At 34.7% G+C, this 27,831-nt stretch overlaps 1 protein-coding gene across 4 annotated transcripts in view; it reads left to right on the top strand.

Moving 5' to 3' along the window:
- CDC27 (cell division cycle 27) overlaps nucleotides 1-26,206 on the top strand; it is a 54,773-nt gene extending 28,567 nt beyond the window's left edge. The window contains exons 8-19 of one of the 4 annotated variants that reach the window (XM_061174795.1): nucleotides 610-724; nucleotides 3,075-3,190; nucleotides 9,134-9,233; nucleotides 10,468-10,675; nucleotides 10,891-11,060; nucleotides 13,856-14,008; nucleotides 14,911-15,119; nucleotides 16,972-17,089; nucleotides 19,350-19,478; nucleotides 22,925-22,999; nucleotides 23,821-23,977; nucleotides 25,501-26,206. In XM_061174795.1, the coding sequence (XP_061030778.1) occupies nucleotides 610-724; nucleotides 3,075-3,190; nucleotides 9,134-9,233; nucleotides 10,468-10,675; nucleotides 10,891-11,060; nucleotides 13,856-14,008; nucleotides 14,911-15,119; nucleotides 16,972-17,089; nucleotides 19,350-19,478; nucleotides 22,925-22,999; nucleotides 23,821-23,977; nucleotides 25,501-25,583 (1,633 nt within the window). In that variant the 3' untranslated portion in view covers nucleotides 25,584-26,206. Of the gene's footprint in view, nucleotides 1-609; nucleotides 725-3,074; nucleotides 3,191-9,133; nucleotides 9,234-10,467; nucleotides 10,676-10,887; nucleotides 11,061-13,855; nucleotides 14,009-14,910; nucleotides 15,120-16,971; nucleotides 17,090-19,349; nucleotides 19,479-22,924; nucleotides 23,000-23,820; nucleotides 23,978-25,500 lie in introns of all 4 variants that reach the window. The other 3 variants (XM_061174794.1, XM_061174797.1, XM_061174796.1) reach the window with 3 other exon arrangements.
- Nucleotides 26,207-27,831: the final 1,625 nt, after the last annotated feature.

Genomic DNA, 27,831 nt, shown 5'->3' with positions numbered 1-27,831 from the left:
TAAAGTGCTGTATTCCAAAATGGGAAGGAAGAATTGATACCTATTGATATGAAATATTTTGTCAAATTATCAGAAATATATGTATGTGTAAATATAGGAACCCAGCCCAGAGGATACATATCCAAAAGAATCAAAATAAAAAATTATATGTTAAAACAGACTATGAGTTGGGTCCCAGGGCCAGGGAGCTACTAAAATAGTATGACCATGAGATTACAAAACTCATTGAATCCACAGATGTGTTCATTGGTTTCTGGAGACATTTTCTCTGTAATAGGGTCTAAATCCCATAAATTCCAAGAATTTGAAGTAATTTGATAATTTGGATCTTAGCTTTTACAAAGCCACTCTTCTTTATTTCTAATAAATCTCCTGAGTCAGTAGTTGCTGCTCAATTTAGTTTCTTGATTTTTTTTTTTTTTTTAATTTTAGTTATGGTGGGTGGAATAGTCTACATTCACAGCTTATTTTTAATCTGCCCCTCAGATCCTCAATGCCCCCAAGACTGATTTGCCATTCTCTTCCTTTTAGACCTTCTAATTTAAGTATACTGCTGCTTTATATATGCCTTGATGACTTTTTGACACCTTGATTTCAACCTCTTCTCAGTTTTGGGATTTTGCCATTAGAAACCCCAAGTCCTGGAGATGGATCCTATTTACAAAACTACACTAATACGTCTTCTGTAATTGACGTGCCATCCACCGGAGCCCCTTCAAAAAAGGTATTTTCCATGTAAAATACAGTTTTGGTATTGATGAAGGAAATTCATTTAAAATTCCAATCTGTTAAAGGCAATTTCAGAATCCAACTTTCTTTAATTGCTGTTGCTTTAGAAGAGTTTATCTAAATGTAAAAGAAGGTCATCATTACCATAGCCTCCGGTCATAGTAGGAGACACAAAGCTGGTTGCTCTTTTGGCCACCTAAGTTTGTAACTCACAAGTATAGTTTATTTCAGCATATAGCTAAATAAACATATTCAGATTTTTACTTTTTATTTCCTTTTTTTAAAAAACAAAATTAAGATTGTTTCTGTCACTTCGAATGTAAATAATGGAAATTACACCTGCCATAGTTTTTTCTTTTCCCCACCACTATATTTGTTTTTTAATTTTACTAATGAACATGATAAAGCCAGCTATTTCTGATAATAAAATTTTTATAGTGGATCCTCATACAGGTGGAGTAAATATGTAGTAAATGTGTAGTAAAATGAAAAATATTTCACAGTATCCTTATAGTAAATACTGCAACAAGACTGAGTTGCAACTGCGACTCTTTTTATAATGTTCTTTTATTAAAGTCTGTGGCAGTAGAAGCCAAAGTGCTGTTTATTTAAAACATATCTGTGGTGCACGGTATCTTATGTGAGAATTAAATTAGTTATATGTAAAATGCCTATTGCCGTGCTTAATAGATGTTTGAGAAATGGAAGCTAAATGAGTCAAACTGGTATGTGAATGACTGATATAGCCCTTTTACCCTCTTAGAGAGACATGTTTCTTCTTGTTTTGTTTTTACTCTTTTACTCCTGAACTTCCTTAGAGTCAGCAAAATTTTTTTCTATGATAGCTTCTTAATGAGTGATAATAGGAACTCCAAGAGTGGTAAACAGGGTCTATAAAGTAGTTAATATGTGGATTATTTTAAATAAGATTTTTTTAAAGTTGGCAACTACCTGCTGTTGTATTATTATGGGAGTGAAATATAAGTGTGGAAATTAGTTTATTACAGTTATGAGAAGGCATAGTAGGATGGTGGTTAGCATGCCAGGTGAAGTAGGCCAAAACCATGTGAGTCAGAGTAATTAAGGACAAGTTAGGCAATGAACAGGTACATGATTTCATTGCCCAGTCTCAACCTCTTCCTGTCTCAACCTCTTCTGCCTCTGTTCTATTACAAGACATTCCTGGAAAAGCTATACTTCTAGGTCTGCCTGCAGTATCAACTAAAAATATCAAACCGAGTAGTGAGTTCAGTAGATAGTTCTTTGCTAAATAAGGACCAAAGTTGACTAAGATTTGTCCCTTGGGTGAATGTAGAGGTCCTAATCTGGGGAAGGAAGAGGAGGAAGTGTTATAAAAGTTTTATTGTAAGGGAGTGGTAGATTAGGTGAAGATATTCAGTGGATAGTTAGTTATAGAGGAAAGACTATGGCCAAGTGATAGAAATAATAATTGAAGGGTTAAAATGGCCAGGCTCTCCTAGGGAAAGAGAGAATAGCTAAAGATCTTAATTTGGTAGTAAAAAAATTTTTTTAGTATCCACTGACACGGTAGCCAGAGATCACTTTATAAAGAAGTTAAGTGAGGACTTCCCTGGTGGTCCAGTGGTTAAGACTCCATGCTTCCACTGCAGGGGGACATGGGTTCATCCCTGGTCGGGGAACTAAGATCCCTCATTACGTGTGGCGCAGCCAAAAAAGAAAAAAAAAAAGGTTAAGTGATGAAAATAAATAGAAATAAGGTAATAAATTAGAGAAAAGAGAAGGGGCAAGCAGAGACCAGTTAATAGAAGATTGAACACACCAGAAAGAAATGCTAATTCTAAGAGCAGTATTCTTAGAATTTGGAAAATAATTGGATGATTTTTTTTTAATCTACTCCTCTGAATTACTCTAGAACTGTTTTTACTAAGTGCCAAAGAAGGGATATAAAATCTTACTGTATTATTATTTCTTTATGTATACTAAGTTAGATCATAAATCTTGAGAATAGTAGCTGTCTTAAAATTCTTTAGCATTTAGCCCACCTGGGAAAGATATATAAATAAATGTCTTCTAGGAATTTTGAGCCTTTCTCTGGAAACTAAAGTTGAAAGATGAAAGGATAGTATAAGGGTAAAAATACTGAGGTTAATATGGGGAAATAGGCTGATGTTCATTCTAATATAACATTAAATTAACCTAAAATGACATAAATAATGACATTAATAGTTTGTGTTTTCAGATGACAGACGGTATATAATATGAAATCTTGTATTGGGAAAACGTAGATGGGCACATCATGATGTCTTTTATCATTTACAGTGCAATTTATAATTCACAAACCTTAGACTTTTTGTGTTTTACAGTCTGTTGCCAGAATCGGCCAAACTGGAACAAAGTCTGTCTTCTCACAGAGTGGAAACAGTCGAGAGGTAACTCCAATTCTTGTTGCACAAACACAAAGTTCTGGCCCACAAACAAGGTATTTATTATGGTGTCATTATTTGATATTGTTTCTTATTGTGAAACATGATTGTAATCTTTCAGCTTAGGCAGGTTTTGACTGTCCCAAGAATTCTAGAATGACTATTGTAAATTTTGAATATGTTAAATTTGAAATTTCTAACTTACTGAAAAACGAGTTTAATTTTTAGTTGAGTATTATAATGCAAATCAAGACAGGAGTTAGCTAAAATACCTTTTTACTCTAATTGCCTCATGAATTTGTTTAAACTAGATATTCTGAGCAGTCCTCCAAAATAATTTTCTTCTTTTTTTATATGATCTTCTCCACTGGTCAAGTACAGATAGATTATTCTCGCCTTCCCCTATTATGCATTTCTGTAAATAGATCATAATACTAATCTTCCAATAAATCTTCAAATAATGAATCCATTTCCACACAGAAGTGGTGTTAAATAGGATCTCTCTTCTTGTTCAAGGACTCAAAAATAAATTATAGCTAATATTTTAAGAGAAAGCTCCAACTTTGTCTCCTAAAATAATGAACATGTACCGTAAGTCTTAAAACAGACATACGTGTGCATATACCTTGACTATATAAAAGGCCTCAATATTTCTAAAATGCCAGGATGGTAAGTCTCATCATGAGGGCCAGCTCTCAGGCAGGTGACAGTGATTGCCTCAGGCTCGGTTATGAGAAGGAGCCTGAGGCCTCCTGCAGAGCATCATTAATCAGGCCAAGTATATGCTAGTCTTGAAGAATACATAAACATAATTTACTGAATTATACATTTCACTTTAAACAAATATACTAACTGTAATATGCATCAACTATAATGATTTTGTGTTCTTTGTATTATTCCATTTTATCTTCTCTTTTTTTAAGTTAAGGTATAGTTGATACACACCACTTTATCTTCTTTATTGCTTGTTTTAGTTTCCTACAGCTACTGTAACAAAGTACCACAAACTGGGTGGCTTAAAACAACAGAAATTTATTTACTCACAGTTCTAGAAGCTATAATCCAAAATCAAGGTATAGACAGGGCCATACTTCTTCTGAAGCCACTAGGAGAGGATCCTTATGTCTTCTAGCTTCTAGTAGCCCCAGGCATTCCTTATTTTGTGGTAGCACAACTCAGTATTTGCCTCTGTCTCCACATAGCCATCTTCCCTGTGTGCCTCTGTATTCAGATTTCCTTTTTCTTATTAGGACATCAGTCATACTGAATTAGGGCCCACCCTGATGACCTCATCTTAACTTGATTACATCTACAAAGACCATATTTCCCAAAAAGTTCACATTAACAGTACTGGGGGTTAGGGCTTCAACATATCCTTTTGGAGATACAATTCAACCCATAACATTGTTTTATTAACACTTACTCTTTATTTTGTCTTTTTAGAGGTCGTTTTAGGGTTTATATTACACATTTTAACTTATCAAAGTCTACCTTCACATAATACTATACCATGTCACATACAGTATAAAACCTTATAACGGTATATTTTCATGCTCCTCTCTCAGTCTGTATGCTATTGCTGTCATATATTTTACTTCTATAGAGTGATTGTTGTAGTTTCTGCCTTAAATAGTTATCTTTAACAGAGTTTTTTTTTTAATAAGAAAAAGAAGTCTGTTTTATAGATACCCACATATTTACTGTTTCTGGCGCTCTGTTTCTTTCTGTAGATCCAAATTTCAATTAGGTATTTTTTTTCCTTCATCTTGAAGGACTTCTTTTAACATTTCTTGTAGTCTAGGTCTGTTGGTAATGAATTTTTTTTCAGCCTTTGTATGTCAGAAGAAAGTTTTAAGTTCACCTTTGTTTTTATTTTTGAAAGATATTTTCACTGGGTATTGAATTCTTTTTTTAAAATATTTATTTATTAATTATTTATTTATTTATTTTGGCTGCACTGGGTCTTAGTTGCGGCATGCAGAATCTTTGTTGAGGCATGCGGAATCTTTAGTTGTGGCATGCGGACTTCTTAGTTGCAGCATGTGGGCTTCTTAGTTTCAGCATGTGGACCCTTAGTTGTGGCATGCATGCGGGATCTAACAGTTCCCCGACCAGGGATCGAACCCGGGCCCCATGTATTGGGAGCACGGAGTCTTACCCATTGGACCACCAGGGAAGTCCTGGATATGGAATTCTAGTTGACAGGTTTTTTTTTTCTTTAAAGATGTTGCTTTACTGTCTACTGGCTTGCACTGTTTGTGGCAAGAAGCCTGTTGCCATCCTCATTTTTGTTTCTCTATGTATGTAATCTGTCTCTTTTCTCTGACTCTTAAGATTTTTTCTTTATCACTGATAATTAAGCCATTTGATTATGATGTGCTGTAGTGTGTTTTTTCCTTTCTTGGCCTTCAAATTCATTGAGCTCCTTGGATCTGTAAGTTGATAGTTTTCATCAAATTTAGCTAATTTTGGGCCATTATTTCTTCAAAAACTTTTTCTGTCCATGTCCCTCTCTCTCATTCTGGGACTTCAAGTACATGTATATTAGACTGTTTAAAGTTGTCCCACAGTTCACTAATACTCTGTTCTTTTTTGTTTCCAGTCTTTTTCTTCTCTTTCATTTTGGATAGGGTTTACTACTGTGTCGTCAAGCTAACGAATCTTTTCTTCTGCAGTGTCTAATCTGCTGTTAATCCCATTCAGTGTGTGTGTGTGTGTGTGTGTGTGTGTGTGTGTGTGTATTTTATCTTAGGCATTCTGTTTTTCATCTCTATAAGTTTGATTTTGTTCTCTCCTTAACATGCCCATGCTTTCTCCTACCTTTTTTAACATATGGAACTACATTTATAGTAGCTCTTTTAATGATCTTAACTACTAAGTCTTACTGTGTCTGTTTTTTATTGATTGGTTTTTCTCTTCAGTATAGGTTATATTTTTCTGCTTCTCTGCATGCCAAGGTTTTTTTGTATGCCGGTTATTGGAAATTTTATGTGGTTGAGTGCTGGACTTTTTGTATCCTTTTAAGAATTTTTCAAGTTTTGTTCTGGGATGCACTCAAATTTTTTTTTTTAATATCTTTATTGGAGTATAATTGCTTTACATTGTTGTGTTAGTCGCTGCTGTATAACAAAGTGAAATCAGCTATATGTATACACATATCCCCATATCCCCTCCCTCTTGTGTCTCCCTCCCACCCTCCCTATGCCACCCCTCTAGGTGGTCACAAAGCACCCAGCTGATCTCCTTGTGCTATGCAGCTGCTTCTCACTAGCTATCTATTTTACATTTGTATATATGTCAATGCCACTCTCTCACTTCGTCTCAGCTTACCCTTCCCCCTCCCCGTGTCCTCAAGTCCATTCTCTACGTCTGCGTCTTTATTCCTGTCCTGCCCCTAGGTTCTTCAGAACCACTTTTTTTTTTAGATTCCATATATATGTGTTAGCATACGGTATTTGTTTTTCTCTTTCTGACTTACTTCACTCTGTACGACAGACTCTAGGTCCATCCGCCTCACTACAAATAACTCAATTTCGTTTCTTTTTGTGGCTGAGTAATATTCCATTGTATATATGTGCCACATCTTTATCCATTCATCTGTCGTTGGACACTTAGGTTGCTTCCATGTCCTGACTCTTGTAAATAGTGCTGCAATGAACATTGTGGTACATGACTCTTTTTGAATTATGGTTTTCTCAGGGTATATATATGCCCAGTAGTGGGACTGCTGTGTCATATGGTAGTTCTATTTTTAGTTTTTTAAGGAACCTCCATACTGTTCTCCATAGTGGCTGTATCAGTTTACATTCCCACCAACAGTGCAAGAGGGTTCCCTTTTCTCCGCACCCTCTCCAGCATTTATTGTTTGTAGATTTTTTGATGATGGCCATTCTGACGGTGTGAGGTGATACCTCATTGTAGTTTCGATTTGCATTTTTCTAATGATTAGTGATGTTGAGCATCCTTTCATGTGTTTGTTGGCAATGTGTGTATCTTCTTTGGAGAAATGTCTATTTAGGTCTTCTGCCCATTTTTGGATTGGGTTGTTTGTTTTTTTGATATTGAGCTGCATGAGCTGCTTGTATATTTTGGAGATTAATTGGTCAGTTGCTTCATTTGCAAATATTTTCTCCCATTCTGAGGGTTGTCTTTTCGTCTTGTTTATGGTTTCCTTTGCTGTGCTTTTAAGTTTCATTAGGTCCCATTTGTTTATTTTTGGTTTTATTTCCATTTCTCTAGGAGGTGGGTCAAAAAGGATCTTGCTGTGATTTATGTCATAGAGTGTTCTGCCTATGTTTTCCTCTAAGAGTTTGATAGTGTCTGGCCTTACACTTAGGTCTTTAATCCATTTTGAGTTTATTTTTGTGTATGGTGTCAGGGAATGTTCTAATTTCATACTTTTACATGTACCTGTCCAATTTTCCCAGCACCACTTATTGAAGAGGCTGTCTTTTCTCCATTGTATATTCTTGCCTCCTTTATCAAAGATAAGGTGACCATATGTGGGATGCACTTAAATTACTTGTTAACAGCTTGATCCTTTCAGGTTTTGCTTTTTAATTTGTTCTGTGGGACAAGAGCAGCGTTTAGTCTGGATTAATTTTGCCCCACTTTGAGTACTCTACTCAATGGCCTGTTTAGTATGAGGTTTTTTCACTCTGGCTATTGAAAATATGAGCCATTCCCAGCCCAAGGTGAAAACATTCTGTATGATGACATAATGATAGATGCATGTCCTAATACATTTTTCCAAACCCATAGAATATACAAAACCAAGAGTGACCTCTAAGGTAAACTATGGGCTTTGGATGATTATCAATGAGTGACAATGTGATAGTCACTGTAGATTCATTAACTGTAACATTGTACCACTTTGGTGGGGGATGCTGATAATGGGGGAGGCTGTGCATGTGCGGGGGCAGGGAGTATATAGAAATTCTCTGTACCTTCCCCTCAGTTTTGCTGTGAACCTTAAACTGTGCTAAAAAAAAAAATAGTATTAATAAAAAAATTATCATTAAAAAGTAAATTGGTCAACCCAAATGACCTCACTTGCTGAAATCTCTACATTGAGATTGTGTCTTTGAAAGCCTGTGCATTCTTTATTCACTGGTCAGCTTCTCTTTTATTTTCAGAAGCTTCTTTGACCCAGACTCAGGTAATTAGTAGGATTTCCCATAAGCTGTATAAACTGTAAATAGTTTAGTCCATAGACTTACTGTCAATTAGATAATTTGAGGTTTAAATCTGCTTGCTTTCTAACAATGGAATTCTTTTTTTTTTAATTGAACTATAGTTGATTTACAAAATTGTATTAGTTTCAGGTGTACAGCAAAATGATTTGTTATACGTACATATATATATATACACATACATATACATATATTCTTTTTCAGATTCTTTTCCATTGTAGGCTATTATAAGATACTGAATATAGTTCCCTGTGCTATACAGTAAATCCTTGTTTATTTTATGTATAGTGGTGTGTATCAAGAATAGAATTCTTATATCTTAAGATTTGCCTTTAAAGTAAAAAAAAAAAAAATCTATCCAAGTGATTATTAGATTCTTTTTGCTCTAAACAGAATAATCCCTTGGTGTGGCTGTTTGAATTTACAGGGTAATAACTTCCCAGGTATCAATTGTTCTAGTTTCTTTTTCTCTAACTTGCTATAGTTGCAAATGAGGGCTAGAGATAATTGGTTTATAGATGTGTTTACTATTTATTGACCCATAATTTTTATGTGGATTGTTTTAAGTTCAAATTAGCAATTTCAGATAGAGTGAAGATCTGTGCTATAATTTTTGTCATTTTATCATAACAAGAATCATTTTTTAAATAAGAGTTTTCATAGGGGGATGAGAAAAGGACTGATCTCATCAATTTCAGAATGCAAACATATTGAATGCATATTTTTTAATATACTTGAATTGAAACAATAGTTAATGGTCATAAACTGAGTTTTTTTTTTTTAATGTCTACTTTTATAATTTTTTAGTACAACACCTCAGGTATTGAGCCCCACTATCACATCTCCCCCAAATGCACTGCCTCGAAGAAGTTCACGACTTTTTACTAGTGACAGCTCTACAACCAAGGTAATTTAAAGATTTCTGTATGTCACATTTACTTAATGCTTCCTCCTCTAAAATTTCTGTTCATCGATGACTCAATGTCTGATGAATAAATTATACTATTTAAAAATTTTTTAATGTTTTTTAGTTTGGAGGACCATCTGTAACATTTGTAAATTTTCTTGGTCCTTTAATAAATATAACATTGTAGAAATTACAAAATTATAGTGATGGAGAGCAGGTCAATGGTTATTAGGAGTTAGAACTGAGGGAAGGATGTGACTTTTACAGCATAGCACAAGGGAATTTCTTTGTGTAGTGGTAGAGCAGTCCTATATCTTTATTGTGGTAGTTGATTACACAAATCCATACATGTGACAAAATTATACTGAACTATACACACCAAAATTTTTTAAAAGGTGCATGTGAAAACTGATGAAATCCAAATAAGATCTATAGTTTTGGTTGCTAGTGTTGTACCAATTCCAAAATCCTGGATTTGATGGTGTACTACGGTTATGTCAAATGGTATCATTGGGAAAAATTGTGGGAAGAGTAAATGGAAATTTTCTGTGTTTTCTTTGCACGTTTCTTTGCACAATTGGAGGAACTTATACCTTTGGTAAATTTTCTTCATCCATTGACAAATATTATGGACAGTCTTTAACTTTGACATATATAGATCAGCAATTTTATACCTTATAAATTACAATGCTCTGAGACAATTAGATAGTTGTTGTATCTACTTACTTTCTTATTTTTAAATAATAAATGAAAGTGATGGGTTTTTTTTTAATGTTTATTTATTTATTTGTTTATTTGGCTGCGTCGGGTCGTAGTTGAGGCACATGGGCTCTTCGTTGCGGCGCGCGGGCTTCTCTCTATAGTTGTGGTGCTTGGGCTTAGTTGCCCCACGGCATGTGGGATCTTAGTTCCCCAGCCAGGGATTGAACCCACGTCCCCTGCATTGGAAGGCAGATTCTTAACCATTGGACCACCGGGGAAGTCCCAAAAGTGATATACTTTCAATAAAGAGAAATGCTTAAAGCTAATGTACCTTAAACACTAGTTAGTTAATATGATTTATTTTCAGAATTGTTGCATTTGAAATTAAATGACTTTGATGACTTTTGTTTTCTGAGAAAAATACAGATCAATCAAAACTGTTTATTTTATATCTAATACTTGAGAAAAAGGGTTGGGGGGATGTCTAAAATAAATGAATATAATAAGTGTAGGATTTTCCTTCTTGTTACAGGAGAATAGCAAAAAATTAAAAATGAAGTTTCCACCTAAAATCCCAAACAGAAAAACAAAAAGTAAAACTAATAAAGGAGGAATAACTCAACCTAACATAAATGATAGCCTAGAAATAACAAAATTAGACTCTGCAATCATTTCAGAAGGGAAAATCTCCACAATCACACCTCAGATCCAGGCATTTAATCTACAGAAAGCAGCAGCAGGTCTGTTTTAAATGCTTAATATCTTCTTTGTATTTTATTTTATTTTATTCACTTATTTTAAGTAAATTTATTTATGTTCATTAAAGTGCTTTCCATTTTTTTCTGGATAGATGTTGGAATTTTTAGTGAATTATTTTGTAATTAGCCTTTCTAGAAAACCAGACTGCTTTACTGTGTTTTTCTCCTTTGTTTACTACATTGTTTTCTCCTAGAAGGTTTGATGAGCCTTCTTCGTGAAATGGGGAAAGGTTATTTAGCTTTGTGCTCATACAACTGCAAAGAAGCTATAAATATCTTGAGCCACCTACCTTCTCACCACTACAATACTGGTTGGGTCCTGTGCCAGATTGGAAGGGCCTATTTTGAACTTTCAGAGTACATGCAAGTAAGTATGAAAAATAGTTATATATGCCTTTCTAGAGATAATTTAAATTTAATTAAAATGCTTATGCTTGAGAAGGCTAGATCTAAAGGGTCAGTATTTATTATGTAGTGTCTATATTTATTTTGTCACTATTTATAATTTATCAGCACAATTCTTTCTGTGTTAAGGGGTAGTTTAAATTCTTTGGGATTACTTGAGATAGATTTGTAGAGAACCCAAGTCATCCATACATTCTTTTTTTTAAAATTTATTTTTCCTTATTTTTTTTTTTTGGCTTGTGTCGGGTCTTAGTTGGGGCACACAGGATCTTTGTTGAGGCATGCAGGATCTTTTTGTTACGGCACACGGTCTGCTTGGGTTTCTCTCTAGTTGTGCCGCTCGGACTTCTCTCTAGTTGTGGCAGGCAGGTATTCTCTCTCTAGTTGTGGCGCGTGGGCTCTGTAGTTTGCGGCATGCGGGCTCTCTCCTTGAGGCGTGAGCTCAATAGTTGTGGCACTTGGGCTTAGTTGCCCCACAGCATGTGGGATCTTAGTTCCCGACCAGAGATCGAACCTGCGTCCCCTGCTTGAAAGGTGGGTTCTTTACCACTGGACCACCAGGGGAGTCCCCATCCATACATTCTTATGTGAAACATTTGTACTCTACTTAGTTGGATCTGAAAATACGTATTTACCATGTAATAGATATTTATAATCAATTCTTTCTACTACATATATAGAGTTCTTACTGGGATGACTTTTTGGCATTTAGTATGTTTTATAAATTTAATACTATGAAGAAAGTTGTATGTAATCGAGAACATAATGTCCGTATTACAAGACTTTTATCATTTAAATTTTAATTATATTTGTTGCTTAAGTTATCTGTTTAAATCAGGAAAGGAGAGGATGATTAGCCTAAAGCCAAAGAAAATTCTAATTTACTCCCCATTTCTTCTTTCAAAGCACTTCATCCCCCGCCCCTAAACTTAAAATTAGAAAAACGTTTAAAAAAAACTTTAAGAAACCTATATATTAGTAACATTTCTCTAACATAAATTATTTAAAGTTGATAATAAGGTCACTTATTTGCCCTGATTACTTTCAGCATATATTTGAGTGCATGTTGTATCCTAGACTCTCTTCTGTACTGTAATATAGCTAGACAGATAATTGCTTGCCTTCAGAGAGCTTACTTTCTAGTAAGAGACATATTGTAAGCCAATAAATATGTAAGGACAGGCAATAAGCATATGAAAGAAATAGCAATAAGTCATAGCAATAAGCAGTGATAATAGCAATAAGCATATGACATAGCAATAAGTCATATGAAAGAAAAATGAAGCATGGTAAGGAGATTGGGAAACAGTGAAGTATGGTGCTATTTTTAAAAAACATGCTCAGAAAAAGGTTACTTCTCCCTTAATGAGCCATGCAAAGCTCTAGGGGTGAAGTGTACTTCCAGGTAGAGAATAAATGCAGAAGATACCTATTCTTGTAATTTTGAGTACTAAAGAAAAAAGAGTTGTAGACAGAAAGACTTTTTCATTGCTGGATTGTGGTTTTTTTAATTGGTACACAGGTAAAAGCTTTGTTTGGATTATTTCTTATTTATTGTTTCACAGGTACTTTACATGAATTTTATTGTTACCCCTAATTATAGAGCAGATGTAGACCCAGATATTTAACTAAAGAAAGCCTTTGTTTCAACTTAATTTAATAAGTTTTTTTTTTTCATTTTCCTTTTTGTCTATGGCACAGTCACTTTTCAGAGGAAGCAATAGATTCTGAAAAATTTTAAACCAGAAGGTTTCCAAAACCTGTATTTGGCAGGTGGTTAGGTCTGTCTTCTCTTAACCAATGCATGTTTGAAAAATGCCCATTTGAAAAACTTATCTGTATAACTTTTAAGGGATTTCAGGGAAGTCACAAATCTAAGCTAATTTTAGATAGTATATGGCCATATCTAAGAATTGTTCCTATTTTTCTAGTTTTATAAATTCTGTTTCCATATTTTGTCATCTTCATTTCATTAAGAGTAAACCAGATATTCCTTATTCTAAACTAAACTTGACTTTCAGAATTTTTAACTTACTGAATTGATAAACTGGGGAGCTACATAACCCAAAGCCTCAAACTTCAGGGGAGAGAAGCACAGTTCTGGAAGCTTTGAGTGTGGTGAGGAAAAACTTTGACCTGGTAGCTGAGAAGGGACCCTAAAGTCAAGAGAGTGCTGCGGAAAAAAGGGAATTATACTAGGCAGGGACTATAGTTCCTAGCAGGTAAGACATTGGTGGAAATATTCAGTGCTCAGCATGCCATAGGGTTGGCGGCCAGCCAAGCCTGTTTTTCCCCTAAAGTTTTCAACTCAACCTCTTAATAATCAGTACAAAAATAGGTTTTGTATTACAGAGGTCATTCTTCTCTCACCTTTCCTGAGAGTTATTCTATAAAGCCATAATTAAAACATGGAATAGTGTTTTTTGAGAATAAAATAATTGACTTCTTTTTAAATTATTAACTTTGTATAGATCTCTCTTCTGTCTTTTTGGTGGAAACAAATTTTCTTTTCAGAATTCATGTTCCTGCCATGACTTGTTTATAAAAACTAGGTTAAGTGTGAATATGATTACATCAATATTTGACCTACCATGGAAGCTTCCTCAATTTGGCCATGTGTTAGTATCAATACTAGTTCACATAAACACTGTAAAACAAGGCAGCATTTAGGTCCTATGAGAACAGTGCCCAGCACTCTCCCTCTATATATGTAAATTGTATCAACTTGTTTTCGCCTTACTAGTTTTTATATTTCAGGCTGAAAGAGTATTTTCAGAGGTTAGAAGAATTGAGAATTACAGAGTGGAAGGCATGGAGATCTACTCTACAACACTTTGGCATCTTCAAAAGGATGTTGCTCTTTCAGTTCTTTCAAAAGACTTAACAGATATGGATAAAAATTCACCAGAGGTAAATTAACTGAAACACTTTGCTTATGTGGCTATCTTTTTTTAATTTTTTTTTTTTTTTTTGCCTCACCAGCGCAGCTTGTGGGATTTTAGTTCCCTGACCAGGGAGTGAACTCGGGCCCTAGGCAGTGAGAGTGCAGAGTCCTAACCACTGAACCACCAGGGAATTCCCTGTAGCTATCTTTTGATCATCTTTACCAGACGGAAATGACCCAAATCATTCATTTAGTATCACCCACACTTATTTTCGTATTCTTCTGTATAGGCAGGGACTCAGAGAAGAAGGGGAAATCCTAGAGTATATGGTGTAGATTCACAAATAGAAAAATCATAAAGCAGATATTTCATTCAGGGTTAATCAAGATTTGGTTTTGTTATAATTGCTGTTGTCACCAAGAGTAGAGTTCATTAAACAGAAATAGAGATTTTTTTAAAGTGCTCATTTTAAATTAAAATAATAATTTTAACTGTCATTTTAAGACATAGGCACAGTTTACATGTTTCAGTCCTATAAGGATTTTATTTCCGTGCATCTCAAGAATACTTGGTGGTACTTCTGTAACATATTTAAGCTTCTGTAGTCTCCATGAACACTGAATTGGCAAATACTGAACCATTGCTCCTAGGGGAAATATACACACACATATCACACTTGGATCCACCAGTGATCACTAAAGCACTGCAAGTATTGATTTTGGTTTTACAAATAAATTTTAGAAAGTAGACAAATTTGCCAATATGGAATCCACGAATGAGGATTGACTATATTAAAACTCTTTCAATTGTTGTCTTTCTGTTCTAAGTAAGATCTGAGTCTTGATTTTAGTTATAGATTGCTTTTGTTAGAAAAAAATAAAACAAAATTTTAATTGTGCATTTGGTTCTTGTTTCCATTTTTTTAAGGCCTGGTGTGCTGCAGGGAACTGTTTCAGTTTGCAACGGGAACATGATATTGCGATTAAATTCTTCCAGAGAGCTATCCAGGTTGATCCAAATTATGCTTATGCCTATACTCTATTAGGGCATGAGTTTGTGTTAACTGAAGAATTAGACAAAGCATTAGCTTGTTTTCGAAATGCTATCAGAGTCAATCCTAGACATTATAATGCATGGTAAGTGCTAACAAAGTGCAAAGGCAGTGTCTTATTGATGGGGCTGATACTCAGTAATTTTTCTTGTTAGATATCTCTTCGTTGTCATGAATTTGAGTACTAACTAATACTTACGAATGGTACATACTAGTTGATAACTTCTAACCAAAATGGTTTTTTATGTGAAATTTATACCTTTAACAAACTCTTAACTAATGCCAATAGAATTCCAGATCCTTATATTCAACAGTTTCAACCTTTTCTCCTGCCAAATTTTTGCAAATAGGTGGTTTTGTTACTTTGATTTGCTACTTTTTCTTAGCACACTAAAATGGTGATTAAAATAGAAAGTGGTTGGGACTGTGGAAGGTTAATCTTTCGGGTTAATCATTATAGCAATTTTCTATTTGTCACTAAATCTGAAGCACTAGATTATTGAAATATATTTTTTCATTTGTGTATATGTGTTTTTTAATGGATATCTCATTTCTAAGCAGTTACATTGCCTGAAAGATGGCCTGATAAGTGCTAGCTTCTGCCGACCTATTAAACAGTCAGGCTTGCCAACATTCACATAAAGTTCTCTGTGATATTTTCAGAGCTCAGTTCTTAATAGGACTTCTGTTGTTTTTTAAATGTGTACTATCTGTTCTGCTATATTGCAATAGTTGCATTCTTAAAAAAACTTTACCATATCAAATATTATGCTATAAAAATAATTGTTTCAGTTAGAGAAAAGGAGGAATATTTAGACTAGCAAGCTTTTACTGGGAGGAATTTCAATATTGAGTTATTTAGGTAACTATATAAGTATTTAACTAAACATTAAGCAAATTTGTTTTTCCAACTCCAAGGTAAGTAGTCTTTCTTCAGTTATCTCCACTTCCACCATTATTAGCACAGAACTTTTCATACTTTTTCTTCACCTCTAACACAATTATAATAATAAACAAAACCACACAAATAAAGCAGATATACTCTTGTGGTTTTTTTCTTAATTATTTGGTGTTTATTCCCCATCATCATTAGCTAGTTTAGCCAAGAGGGATCCTTAATGTAAATCAGTCACAATGTGTTCATTTGATGTTTTGAAAATTCAGGAAAAATACCTGTATATCAACTTAATGTACTGTTACATAGTCTTTAAAATGTATAATTTTGAAGTCTATTTGAAACCTTTAAAAAATATAATTTTGAAGTCTATAAATTTTGAAGTCTGTAGGAGCATATTTTTGACACAGTGAGTGGAGAGACGGGATGGAAGCAGAACATGACACTATGCATATTCTAATTATAGTATAAAATATATATGCATTTGGACAAATAACATGGAAGTAGCATTGTTAGGAGTTTAGGGTCTAGAATCATAAAGGAAGGAACTGATTAGAATCCTTATTAGCTGTATAGCTTTGGGCAAGTTATTTAACTTCTCTAAGCCTCAGTTTCTGTATTTAAAAATGTGATTGGTAACAGTACCTATCTCCTTGGTTCCATCTAGGATTAAATGAGATAAATCACACAAAGAATTTAACAAAATTATTGGCACACACACATGATAACCACTCAGTAAAAATTAGTTACTAAATCTAGATTGTAGTGGTGGGTCTAAGGATGTGGTTTCTTTTTTCCCTCATTGTTATAGTTTTATTTGATTGATTGATTAACTGGATTGGATTTATTGTTTTCACCTGTAAAAGTGACTTGTCTAGAATGCTTTGACAATTTTTTATCATGACTGATAGTTTTTGCCTATCCTAAGACCATCAGTATTTTTCTACTGGTTTATTAAAATGCCACATTCCATATATATTCTTTTATTGAACTAAATTAGCAGTTCATATCCCTAAAATTGTACTTTATTTTAAACTCTCAGGTATGGTTTAGGAATGATTTATTACAAGCAGGAAAAATTCAGCCTTGCAGAAATGCATTTCCAGAAAGCACTTGACATCAACCCTCAAAGTTCGGTTTTGCTTTGCCACATTGGAGTAGTAAGTAGCTTTCTAAGTATTGTTCAGTTAATCCCTTTTGAAATGTTTGTTATTGACTTAATTGCTATAATGAAAATTAGGGCTTTTTGTTATTGTTATTCTTGAAACAATATCCTGGATTCTTTTACAGCCAAAAATATTGCCTTTTTGCTTGGCATAAAGAGAAATCACTGGAGTACCCTCATTCCTTGGGCAAGTTACCTAATTTCTCTGAGGTTCTATTTTATGAATGACAAGTAATACCACCTTGCATACCTCATAGGGTTATTATAACACTCATATGAGATACTTCATATTTTTGAAAGCAGTTTTCCATATTAATATTTAGCTCCTAAATTAAGTAATTAATAATTTAAGGCAAATGATTTCTTGTATTTTAGCCTCTGAGTGATATAGATATGTCAGGACTAATTAAAATTCTTATAAGGCAGTGTGGATTGCCAATTTTATATTTATTTTTTTTTAATGTATCTGATAATAAGTTGTACTTTGATAAGATAGGAGAAAAGGTATGTTTGCTTTTTAAAATCTCATTTACTAGTTTCTCTGCAAGCATGGTACCTTAAGTTCTTTTTCTTGCCCTCTCACCCCCTTCCCCTCTCCCTCTTTCCTTCCCCTGCCCCTTTTTCTTTCTCTCAGCAAGTCTGGCTTTTGTGTGAACAAGCGTACAATATGAGGAAAATTATATTAGTTTGGAATTTCACTATTCATTTTGGGGGAAGAATTCTAGTTCTTTATAATTTCTTAAAAATTGACATGGTAACTTCTTTTATAGTTAGATAATGTGCAAAAAATATAAAGTATGTCAAATTAAAGATTTTTTTTTTCTATCACTTTACTTAAGATAAACCAAACTTGATTATCTCTTGATACCTTTTAGTGAAGTTGAACATTTTTTAAAGTAGGCTTGCTTCTAAAGTTATTGTGGAACAGATTGTTTTATAATTTTGAGTGGTTTATTTGAAGTTTTTAGATAAAAGAGTATGCTCCTCTGTTAGGGAACCTAGTATTTAGGATTTCAGTTCTGTGAGCAGAATATTTGGCCGCATGTAGTAATAACCTTCTGCAAAGATCATTGCATAGATGAATTTAGCACCAGATGTTGGCAGTACCTACTCTCACATTCTTGTTTGTTAAAGTTCCACAATCACATCCATTCACTCCACTTTATTTTATTTTATTAACTTATTTATTTTTATTGAGATTTTCAAGGAACGTAATTTCAGTTTTAATCCCACTTTCCAATCACACTCAAAGTCCAGGTAAGAGACTGGGTTACGGTTTCATAATTATACAATATAAAACAGACAAAGTGTGATGGTTGAACACCCCCCACTGGCCAGTTTCTAAAGCCCATAGTCCAGCATTGTGTGATCTGTGGGTTCTAAGACCTAGAAAGGTCGCTTATCTTTGCTATAGTTTCCCTGTTTTTGTTTTTTTTTTGAAGTATAGTTGATTTACAATGTTGTGTTAGTTTCAGGTTTTCAGCAAGATGATTCAGTTATATATATATTCTTTTTCAGATTCTTTCCCATTATAGGTTATTATGAGATATTGAATATAGTTCCCTGTGCTATACAGTAGGTCCTTGCTGTTTATGTATTTTGTATATAGTAGTCTGTATCTGTTAGTCCCAAACTCCTAATTTATCCCTCCCCCACCCCTTTCCCTTTGGTAACCATAAGGTTGTTTTCTATGTCTGTGAGTCTGTTCCACTTCATTTTTAACATATAATTCATCTAAGGAGGAACAGAGCAGAATATGAGTACACATGAATAAATAGTGAGACTTGGTTGGTTTTCTTTTAAGTTATTTAAATTAAATTATTTACTACCCAGAATTACAGATCAATGGTTTTCAAATATGTAAAGCAGAAGGACCATTTTTAAAACAAATTCCTGAAATAGGTAAAAGTGTAATTGTTCCGAGTGAAACAGGGTTGGTAAGTTTTAGAGCCAAATCCTCTAGGGGTTCTTGGAAAGTTTTGAAAAGTCTAATATTTAGAGGACCATAATAAATCTGTTAAAATGTGAGTATTATCTAGCTAAATAGTACAGATTTTATTGAGAAGGAAGACAAAGTTTTTTCTTATCTTTTAGGCTTAAAGGTAACCAACTATCTACTCTAAAGATAGAATCTTGATTATCATTATGTAGGGTAATGGTGAATTGGGAGCTATGTTGGTTTTGAGTCACACTATTTGGTTTTCACCTTTCCTCATAAATATCAAAAGGAAAAATAGGATCTTTATTTCTTACAGGTTCAGCACGCGCTGAAAAAATCTGAGAAGGCTTTGGATACCCTAAACAAAGCCATTGTTATTGATCCTAAGAACCCTCTATGCAAATTTCACAGAGCCTCAGTTTTATTTGCAAATGAAAAATATAAGGTAAGATATATATATGTATCTTAATCGTCTCCAACATTGTACTGCTTAAGTTTTGCCCCTTTTTTAATAAACTAAAAGTTATTTATACTTGAATTTTTATCTTAGTCTATTTTCCCCATTTTTAAAAGCTATTAATTTCTTTTTTGTGCCTGTGTGATTTTATTTCTTCATGAGAAGTACTCATGGGAAGGATGGGTGTATGGATATTTAGGAATATATGGTTATCCCTTGAAAAGATTTCCTATGTGGAAAGGCAGTTATCTTAAATGTAAAACCTAAACCATCCTGTTAGGACCAAAATATGTGAACAGATGACAAATGAATGTGTGCATTTTTCAGTAAGTATTTATTTGAGTATCTGTTATATGTCAGGCACTAGGAATATAGTGGCAAGTGAAGCAACCATATTTCCTGCCTTTGAATAGCTTACCATCTAGTACCCTTCTAGAGGGAGAACAGACATTAATCAAATAATCACAAGAATAATACATAAAGGAAAAGTATACATAGTGAGTTATGAGATCTTGTAACAGGGAGACTAGGTAATCATAAAGTATGAATCCAAAGTTTTGATTTTAAGTTCAGGTTACTTTTTAAATAAATTCAGGCTCTTTCTACTAAAAACAGTTAAAAACTTACCAAAAAAATACCCGAAATTTAAGTGCATGGAAAAACTTGGGCTAAATAATCCATTTTAGTAGACTCTTTCCCTAGAAATCTGTTCTTGCAGTATGCATTGAAATTTGCTGAAATCGAAAAATACAAACTTGGTGGTAAGCCCTTAACTTTTTACAAGACTAAGAAAGATATATAAAGGGATTAAATGTATAATTAATTCTTTGTCATTTATTCAGTAATTCTTCTAGTCTTGCTCTGGGTTTCTTTATGAAGAAGTGGATGTCTAATCCTACTGTTCTGTCCTTTTAAAACTTCTTTTAAATCTAATAAACACTTTTAACTTGCTCTTTGACGTACTATAATTGTAATTCAGCATTTGTTTTCTTTTTTTGCTTCACTGTACTTTTCTAGATATGTGGTCAGGTTTTTCTGTTGAAGGATTTTATTCAATTTATTGTTTTTAAAGCCATTTTAATGCCACCACACCTACCAGGAATGCCATGTAAATCAGCCCTATACTTGGTTCAAGAAGCTCATGTTCTAATCTGACCCACTGTCCAGGCCGTAATGGTTATAGTCATTTTTGAGTACCAGCTTGGGGCTTGGCTGAATTATAAGGCCTACTTTGATGCATGGATTAGATACAGGTAGAAAAAGGGCATAAGGAACAGTTACTGCTTGCTTCTGAAATGTCTTGCCTCCAAAATGAAAATCAAATTGTGTTAGAGGACCACCTCAGTCTCTCTGTGGCAAAAACATTACTAGACACCACCCTATTTAATGTGTTGTGTTGATATCTAGTTGTGTAAGTCTTAAGTCTTTTAGGGCAAAAATGAGAACTCTGGTGCTGTGTTAGACACTATTTCTCAATATTTCTCACTATTTCTCACTATTTTTCTATTTGCAAGTAGATTATCGGGGGGGGAGGCATGATAGATACATGAAATTTTGATAACAGTTGTAATGTACAGTCATAGGAAAAAACACAAATCAATTCTGAACTGTGTGAACTGTTTGTGATGTAGAAGTATAGAAGTTTTGGGGTACGTTATCTTGATTAAATTTTCTTTAAAGCAGTGATTCTCAAAGTATGGTCTGGGAACTTCTGTTGGGGAGGTCCCAGAAACCCTTTCAAGAAGTCCACAAGGTCAAAACTATTTTCATAATAATATTTAGATGTTATTTGCCTTTTTCACTTTCATTTTCTCCCCAGTGTACAGTGGAATGTTTCAAAAACTACTTGATGTGATATCATAGCAGATTGAATGCAGAAGCAGATAAGAGAGTCCAGCTGTCTTCTGTTGACCCGAGATTTGCAAAAATGTTAAGCAATGTCACTCTTCTCACTGATTTTTTATTCTGATTAGAAAAATATTATGTTAGTTAACATAACTAGGCCAGATTCCTAACAGTGGGATTGCTGAATCAATGTTTACATGCAGTTTTTAACTTAATAGATAATGCTAAGTTGTCCTCACACAGAGGTTGCATCAATTTACAGTTCTGCCCTCAGTGATGAGAATACCTGATTTCCCTCACTCATGGTAACTTTATGTAACATCAAACTTTTTTATTTTTGTCCATTTACTAGGTGAAAAATTGACAGTATCTCATTTGGGGAGGCAGTTTTTTTTTGTTTTTTATTTTTGGCTGCATTGGGTCTTCGCTGCTGCCCTCGGGCTTTCTCTAGTTGTGGCGAGCGGGGCCACTCTTCGTTGTGGTGTGCGGGCTTCTCGTTGCGGAGCATGGGCTCCAGGCACATGGGCTTCAGTAGTTGCAGCACGTGGGCTCAGCAGCTGCGGCTCGCGGGCTCCAGAGCGCAGGCTCAGCAGTTGTGGCACACGGGCTTAGTTGCTCCGCGGCATGTGGGATCTTCCCAGACCAGGGCTCGAACCCATGTCCCCTGCATTGGCAGGCAGACTCCCAACCACTTCGCTACCAGGGAAGCCCCAGTTTTTATTTTTAATCATCATATCTTTCTTTTAAATACAAATGCAATGTTCCTATCTGTCTTTTCAATCTCCTGAACCCTTTAGCAGTGGTCAGAAAATCGCTAGATAATTTTAACTCAATTCAGAGGGTTAAATTTTAGGCTCTTCATCATTAGTTAAAATGGCAGGTTGGGGGCTTCCCTGGTGGCACAGTGGTTGAGAATCTGCCTGCCAATGCAGGGAACACGGGGTCGAGCCCTGGTCTGGGAAGATCCCACATGCCGCGGAGCACCTGGGCCCGTGAGCCACAACGACTGAGCCTGCGCGTCTGGAGCCTGTGCTCCGCAACAAGAGAGGCCGCGATAGTGAGAGGCCCGTGCACCGCGATGAAGAGTGGCCCCCGCTTGCCACAACTAGAGAAAGCCCTCGCAGAGAAACGAAGACCCAACACAGTCATAAATAAATAAAATTTAAAAAAAAAAAAAAAATGGCAGGTTGGTATTCAAAGCTTAGTGCTGGTGTCAGGGAGAAGGTAAATTAACAGAACTTCAGAGTTGTTCTGCAACTTAGTTTTTAAAACACTTTCATATACAGTGTGATGGAGTTTAGTTATTTTAAACAAAATGGTGACAAAAGCAAGGGTTGTCACCTCCATATTTCACAAAGAATTGTGTGTGTTTTCAGTGAATTTTGGTGAATTCCTGCCACTTCTTAGTTCCTGTTGTCATAAGTATTTTCCTTGCATTTTATTTTCACAACAAGAATTAATGCAACAAGGAAGTACACTGATTAAGATCTAGTAAGCTTTAGTTAAGATGATTTGGGAAATTAAATAAAAACACTTGCTTAGTCAAAACTGGACAATTTTGCTACTGTGTTTTTCTTTGCTTTTTTCAGTCTGCTTTACAAGAACTTGAAGAATTGAAACAAATTGTTCCCAAAGAATCCCTCGTTTACTTCTTAATAGGAAAGGTAAAGATTGGGGCCCTGGTTCTAAACTGTGACTTTCATAACAAATATTAATTTTTGAAGAATAAATATAATATTTTATTGTGCAATATCTATTGAGCAAATTCAACTAGAGCTCTGAACTAATTGCTCTGGAAATAAAGAATGGATTTAGTTTTAACATTTAAGAAGATGATACTCCTAATGAAGAAGCAAGAACACACACCCTATAACCCTAATCCTTCTATAGTTTTGGAAGTATATTAGCACTTGCAGCCAATGGCCAGTAATGAGTTCATAACTGAGGCTACCTCAAGGAAAGCCCTTAGCTTCCAATTATCAATAAAATACTCAAACATCCCCCAAAAGAAGAAAAGTAATGCCACTGTGTTGTTTAGTTTGAAAAAATGGCTTGCAAAATTTCCAAGGCCAGACTCGTCAGGATTTTACACACTGGGCCCCCAGAAGCCAGTTGGTTAAGGTAGCTGAGGACAGTGGACAGGTGCTGAGAGTTGGTGTAACTCCGTTTAAAGTCAGTGTAAATGAATGCTAATCAAGCAGCTTATAGTCCATTTCTTTCCATTATCATTGTTCCAGACAGAGTGAGATTTATTGGAAGCTCACTACCTGAGAGATACAGGCAAGGAATTCTGAAAATAATATCTGAATATATTAAAAGGAACTCAAAAGTTGGTATGAATTCTTCGATAGGATGAAAATGTCCTACTCATCAGAATGAATTTATAGCACATAATCAAGAGCCTAATTTAAATTTAAAATGCTTAGGATTTTATAGCTGAAGCTTACAACTTAATGAAAAATGTAGTGCTGCTGTTTATTTTTAGGTTTACAAGAAGTTAGGTCAAACGCACCTCGCCCTGATGAATTTCTCTTGGGCTATGGATTTAGATCCTAAAGGAGCCAATAACCAGATTAAAGAGGCGATTGATAAGCGCTACCTTCCAGATGATGAGGAGCCAATAACCCAAGAGGAACAGATCAGTGAGTATCATCCATGTAAATTAGGTTTATATGTGGTTATTCAAAGCAGAAAGCTAGTGAAACACCACATCAGAGTTGGTAAGATGAAACATATTTCTTTATGGCACAGAATAAACATGGAAATTTTTTGGAGTATTCAGAAAGCTACCTTTTGTATAAGGATTTAGGGACTGCTTTTTTATTTTATCTCTAACCATGATAGAGTCTTTATACCAAATGAAATTTTAGGGAAATTGAACAGGGTAGTATAATAACAGCATGCATATGGAGCCAGGTAACTAGTTTCAGTTCTGGATCTAGTTTGCTGTGTGATTTTTGTCAAATCCATTGCTGATTTTTACCTAAGCTTCAATCTGTGTAACTAATGCCTGCCTTATCTGCTTCATAGGAACGTGGTAGGGGGAGAAAAGATGATAGGTGTGACTATGTTGAAAACATTGTAAGTGCTAAGTGAATGAATAATAAATTTGTGCACATTTTAAAGTACTGACAGATCTGTAGTAGCTATTCAAATTCTATGTAGCTCTCACAAATCTAAAATCTAAATATATGGCAAATATATTTAAATGGAGAGGTCAAGAAAGAGGAAGGAGCAAAGAATTAGATTGATAATTTAAGGCAGTAAATACTCTATCCCGGGGCTTCCCTCGTGGCGCAGTGGTTGAGAATCTGCCTGCCAATGCAGGGGACACGGGTTCGAGCCCTGGTCTGGGAAGATCCCACATGCCGCGGAGCAACTAGGCCCGTGAGCCACAATTGCTGAGCCTGCGCGTCTGGAGCCTGTGCTCCGCAACAAGAGAGGCCGCGATAGTGAGAGGCCCGCGCACCGCGATGAAGAGCGGCCCCCACTTGCCGCAACTGGAGAAAGCCCTCGCACAGAAACGAAGACCCAACACAGCCATAAATAAATAAATAAATAAACAAATAATTAAAAAAAAAAAAAAATACTCTATCCCTATATTGAATCACTATATTGTACACCTGAAACTAATATAATATTGTAAATCAGCTATACATCAATTAATTAAAAAGCAAAAAATATACTCTATCCCTTAATTGAGAGTATGTCTTAAAATAGTGAGAGCCAAGACTTAATATATTAATATTTTTTAATAGGAGAATTGAGACACCTCTGATGAGATAAACTAAGATGGCTTTGTTCCAGAAATATATTCATATTCTGTATTTTTGTGAACTAACGGGGACTGTCCCCAAAGTGGAGTCAACAATTGGACGGAATGTCAGAGAATAGTTCTGATTCTTAGGTTAGGAATAGGAATTCATTAGGGAGAGGCAGTTTTAGTAGTTAAAACTCTTAAAGGTTAAATGCAATAAAATAATCTTAGACATGCTATAAAATAAGGAACTTGAATTGCATTTTATTGAAGGATATCAGGATTTTTAAGGGCTTTTATTTAAGGTCTCATCTCTCTGAATATAATAGTTTTCTTTACTTGTTTTCATGAACCAACAAAAAATATTTGTCAGATATCTTACTGTAGACTTTTGTTTTATTTTTAAAGTGGGAACAGATGAATCCCAGGAGAGCAGCATGACAGATGCGGATGACACACAACTTCATGCAGCTGAAAGTGATGAATTTTAACTTCTGGAAATCAAGACTTTTGCAACTGGATGTGTGACTAGTGCTGACGTGTTTCTTGTCCTTCCATATACTGAGTCTTCACTCTTGAGCCAGCAGTGTCATCATCCATCACTTATACCCTGAGCGTGCCCCTTTCATTGGACCCTGACTGTACACAGAATGAAAGGCAGTGCAATATTTAGCTGCTAACAAGACTGGCTCTTTCACCAGTATGAATGACAATTTAGAGGGTAGGGTGGGAAACTTTCTTTTCTTTTTTTTCTTTAATCTCCCTTTGTTGGAAAGCTATCATGGAAGGAAGAGTTTTGTTTTATCTTGAAGGAACCATTAGATATGGAAAATGGTGATGAACCAGAATCTCATGGTTGTTTTTCCAAAAATTTGTTTTTACTTGGTTCTGTTCCTGATAAGCAGAGTGACTGACCTTCATTTCTAGGTTCTTCAAGAATGGTGTTAGCAAGTGCCAGATGGAACAATAAAAGACATTGCCTATAACAGAGTAACTTGATTGCCAAGGAATGTAAATTACCTTAAAATTGCAGTGTCTCCCATAAACAAATATAATGGGCATATTGGAACTCATATGTAGGAATCAATATCCCTCCATACAGTGTACACTTATTCTTGGCAAGAATACTTTAATGTCTAACCAAGAATTTTAATTTATTCATCTTGCTTCAAAGTGTTGATCATTGTTATCTAGGTATTACAAACTTTAAAATTGGTCCTTACCATATTGCCTCTTCTCTTTGAGCTCTGTGGGATCACCTTTAACATTCAGAGATGATAGAAGGGTTGCCCACTGAAAAGCCAAAAAAAGGCTCTTAATAACCATTTAAGTTCACCAGAAGAATCAAAATGAGAACACTAAATGGAAAGACTTTACGAGATCATGATAGTGAAAGCCTTAATACAATCAGAATCCTACCATAACCTTGAATCTATATTTGTTCAAGACAGTATCCCTCTGACTTTTCTAAATGTTTAAGCAGGGTGCAAGAATGTGTGGTTACCTTCAGTTGAGGTCATTTCCATTCTTTTCAGCTCTCTGCTTCAAATTATTTTCAATAGTGTGAGTCACCAAAACATTTACTGAGAGTGATTGGGTTTAGGATATTAGAAATTCTTAGCTGAAAAAAACCCCCCGCTCTTACGAAGGAGAGGAGTTCTCTTTTGAGTTTGTCATAATACAGGTTGATGTCTTTGGGGAATGACCATAATTTTAAAGATCTAATTATGCATAATGAAATGGGAATTATTGGAATTTCACAGTAACCAATTTAAAGTCTTAAATTGTGTATCTCCTTTATTGTAATGTATTGAAATTTTTAGAGAAACTTTAGTTAACATTTTATTAAGTGCCAATGTCAGAATATAACAAATTTATAGTTTCTTATGAATGACAGGCCTACAGTTATTGTTTTGGATTATTTGATGAAGGACAAACTTATCTACTGGTTACCTGTATTTGTTAGTCAAGCTGTGAAAATAAGGTGGACTACAGAAGATAAAAAAATTTTAGCCTGTAGACTCAGTAATTTTTATCATTTACTGTTAATCGGCTGATTTGAATGTGGCTTAGATACTGTTACAAACTAATTCAAGTCAGAGTCTTAGATTAGGTATTGGGTGCCAGAGAGGTATTTAACAAAATTTTCTACCTAAATCTATATATGTGCTGCCTAAGAAAAAATAATTTATAAGAAAAGGGAAAGGTTGTGAGTAAACGAGTATCATTAAAAATTCCCAAAGGCTAGCACTTGGATTGTAACAAATATTCCATTTTTATCCATTAGTTCTGTAATATTTAATTTTATATTATTTTATTTTTTTAATTGGCAAATCATAAGCCAGCTGTATAACAGTATCAAATATAGAGTTTCATAGAAAGCTTTGAACTGAGCTCTTTGTTACAAAGCTTGGAGAAAGCTATGCTCAGAAAACAATTTGCTGATGTATAATTAGTTATTTCTTGTAGTAGGAATTTATGTCCTGTGCCAGAAGTAAGTCTTTCTGGTACTAATTTTGAGACCAAGGATAAAAGGATAGTTGTGGAAGGCACAGCATGGCAATGGTTGGCTGAGGGATAATCAGCCTAAGCTTGACCTGATTGCATTTTCCTCACACCTCTACTTTCAAAGTCATTTAGGTATTTGAAGCCTTATTTCCCACCTATTTACTGTTTCTGGCTTTCTCTTTTCTTCTTTCTTTTTTGCTTGGAATGGAGATCAAACAACCAGAAGAAGAT

The sequence above is a fragment of the Eubalaena glacialis genome, chromosome 19 (assembly GCF_028564815.1).
Source record: "Eubalaena glacialis isolate mEubGla1 chromosome 19, mEubGla1.1.hap2.+ XY, whole genome shotgun sequence".
NCBI classification, from domain to species: Eukaryota; Metazoa; Chordata; class Mammalia; order Artiodactyla; family Balaenidae; genus Eubalaena; species Eubalaena glacialis.
Note: the sequence above shows the minus strand (reverse complement) of the source record. Positions and strands in the feature narration are given on the sequence as shown.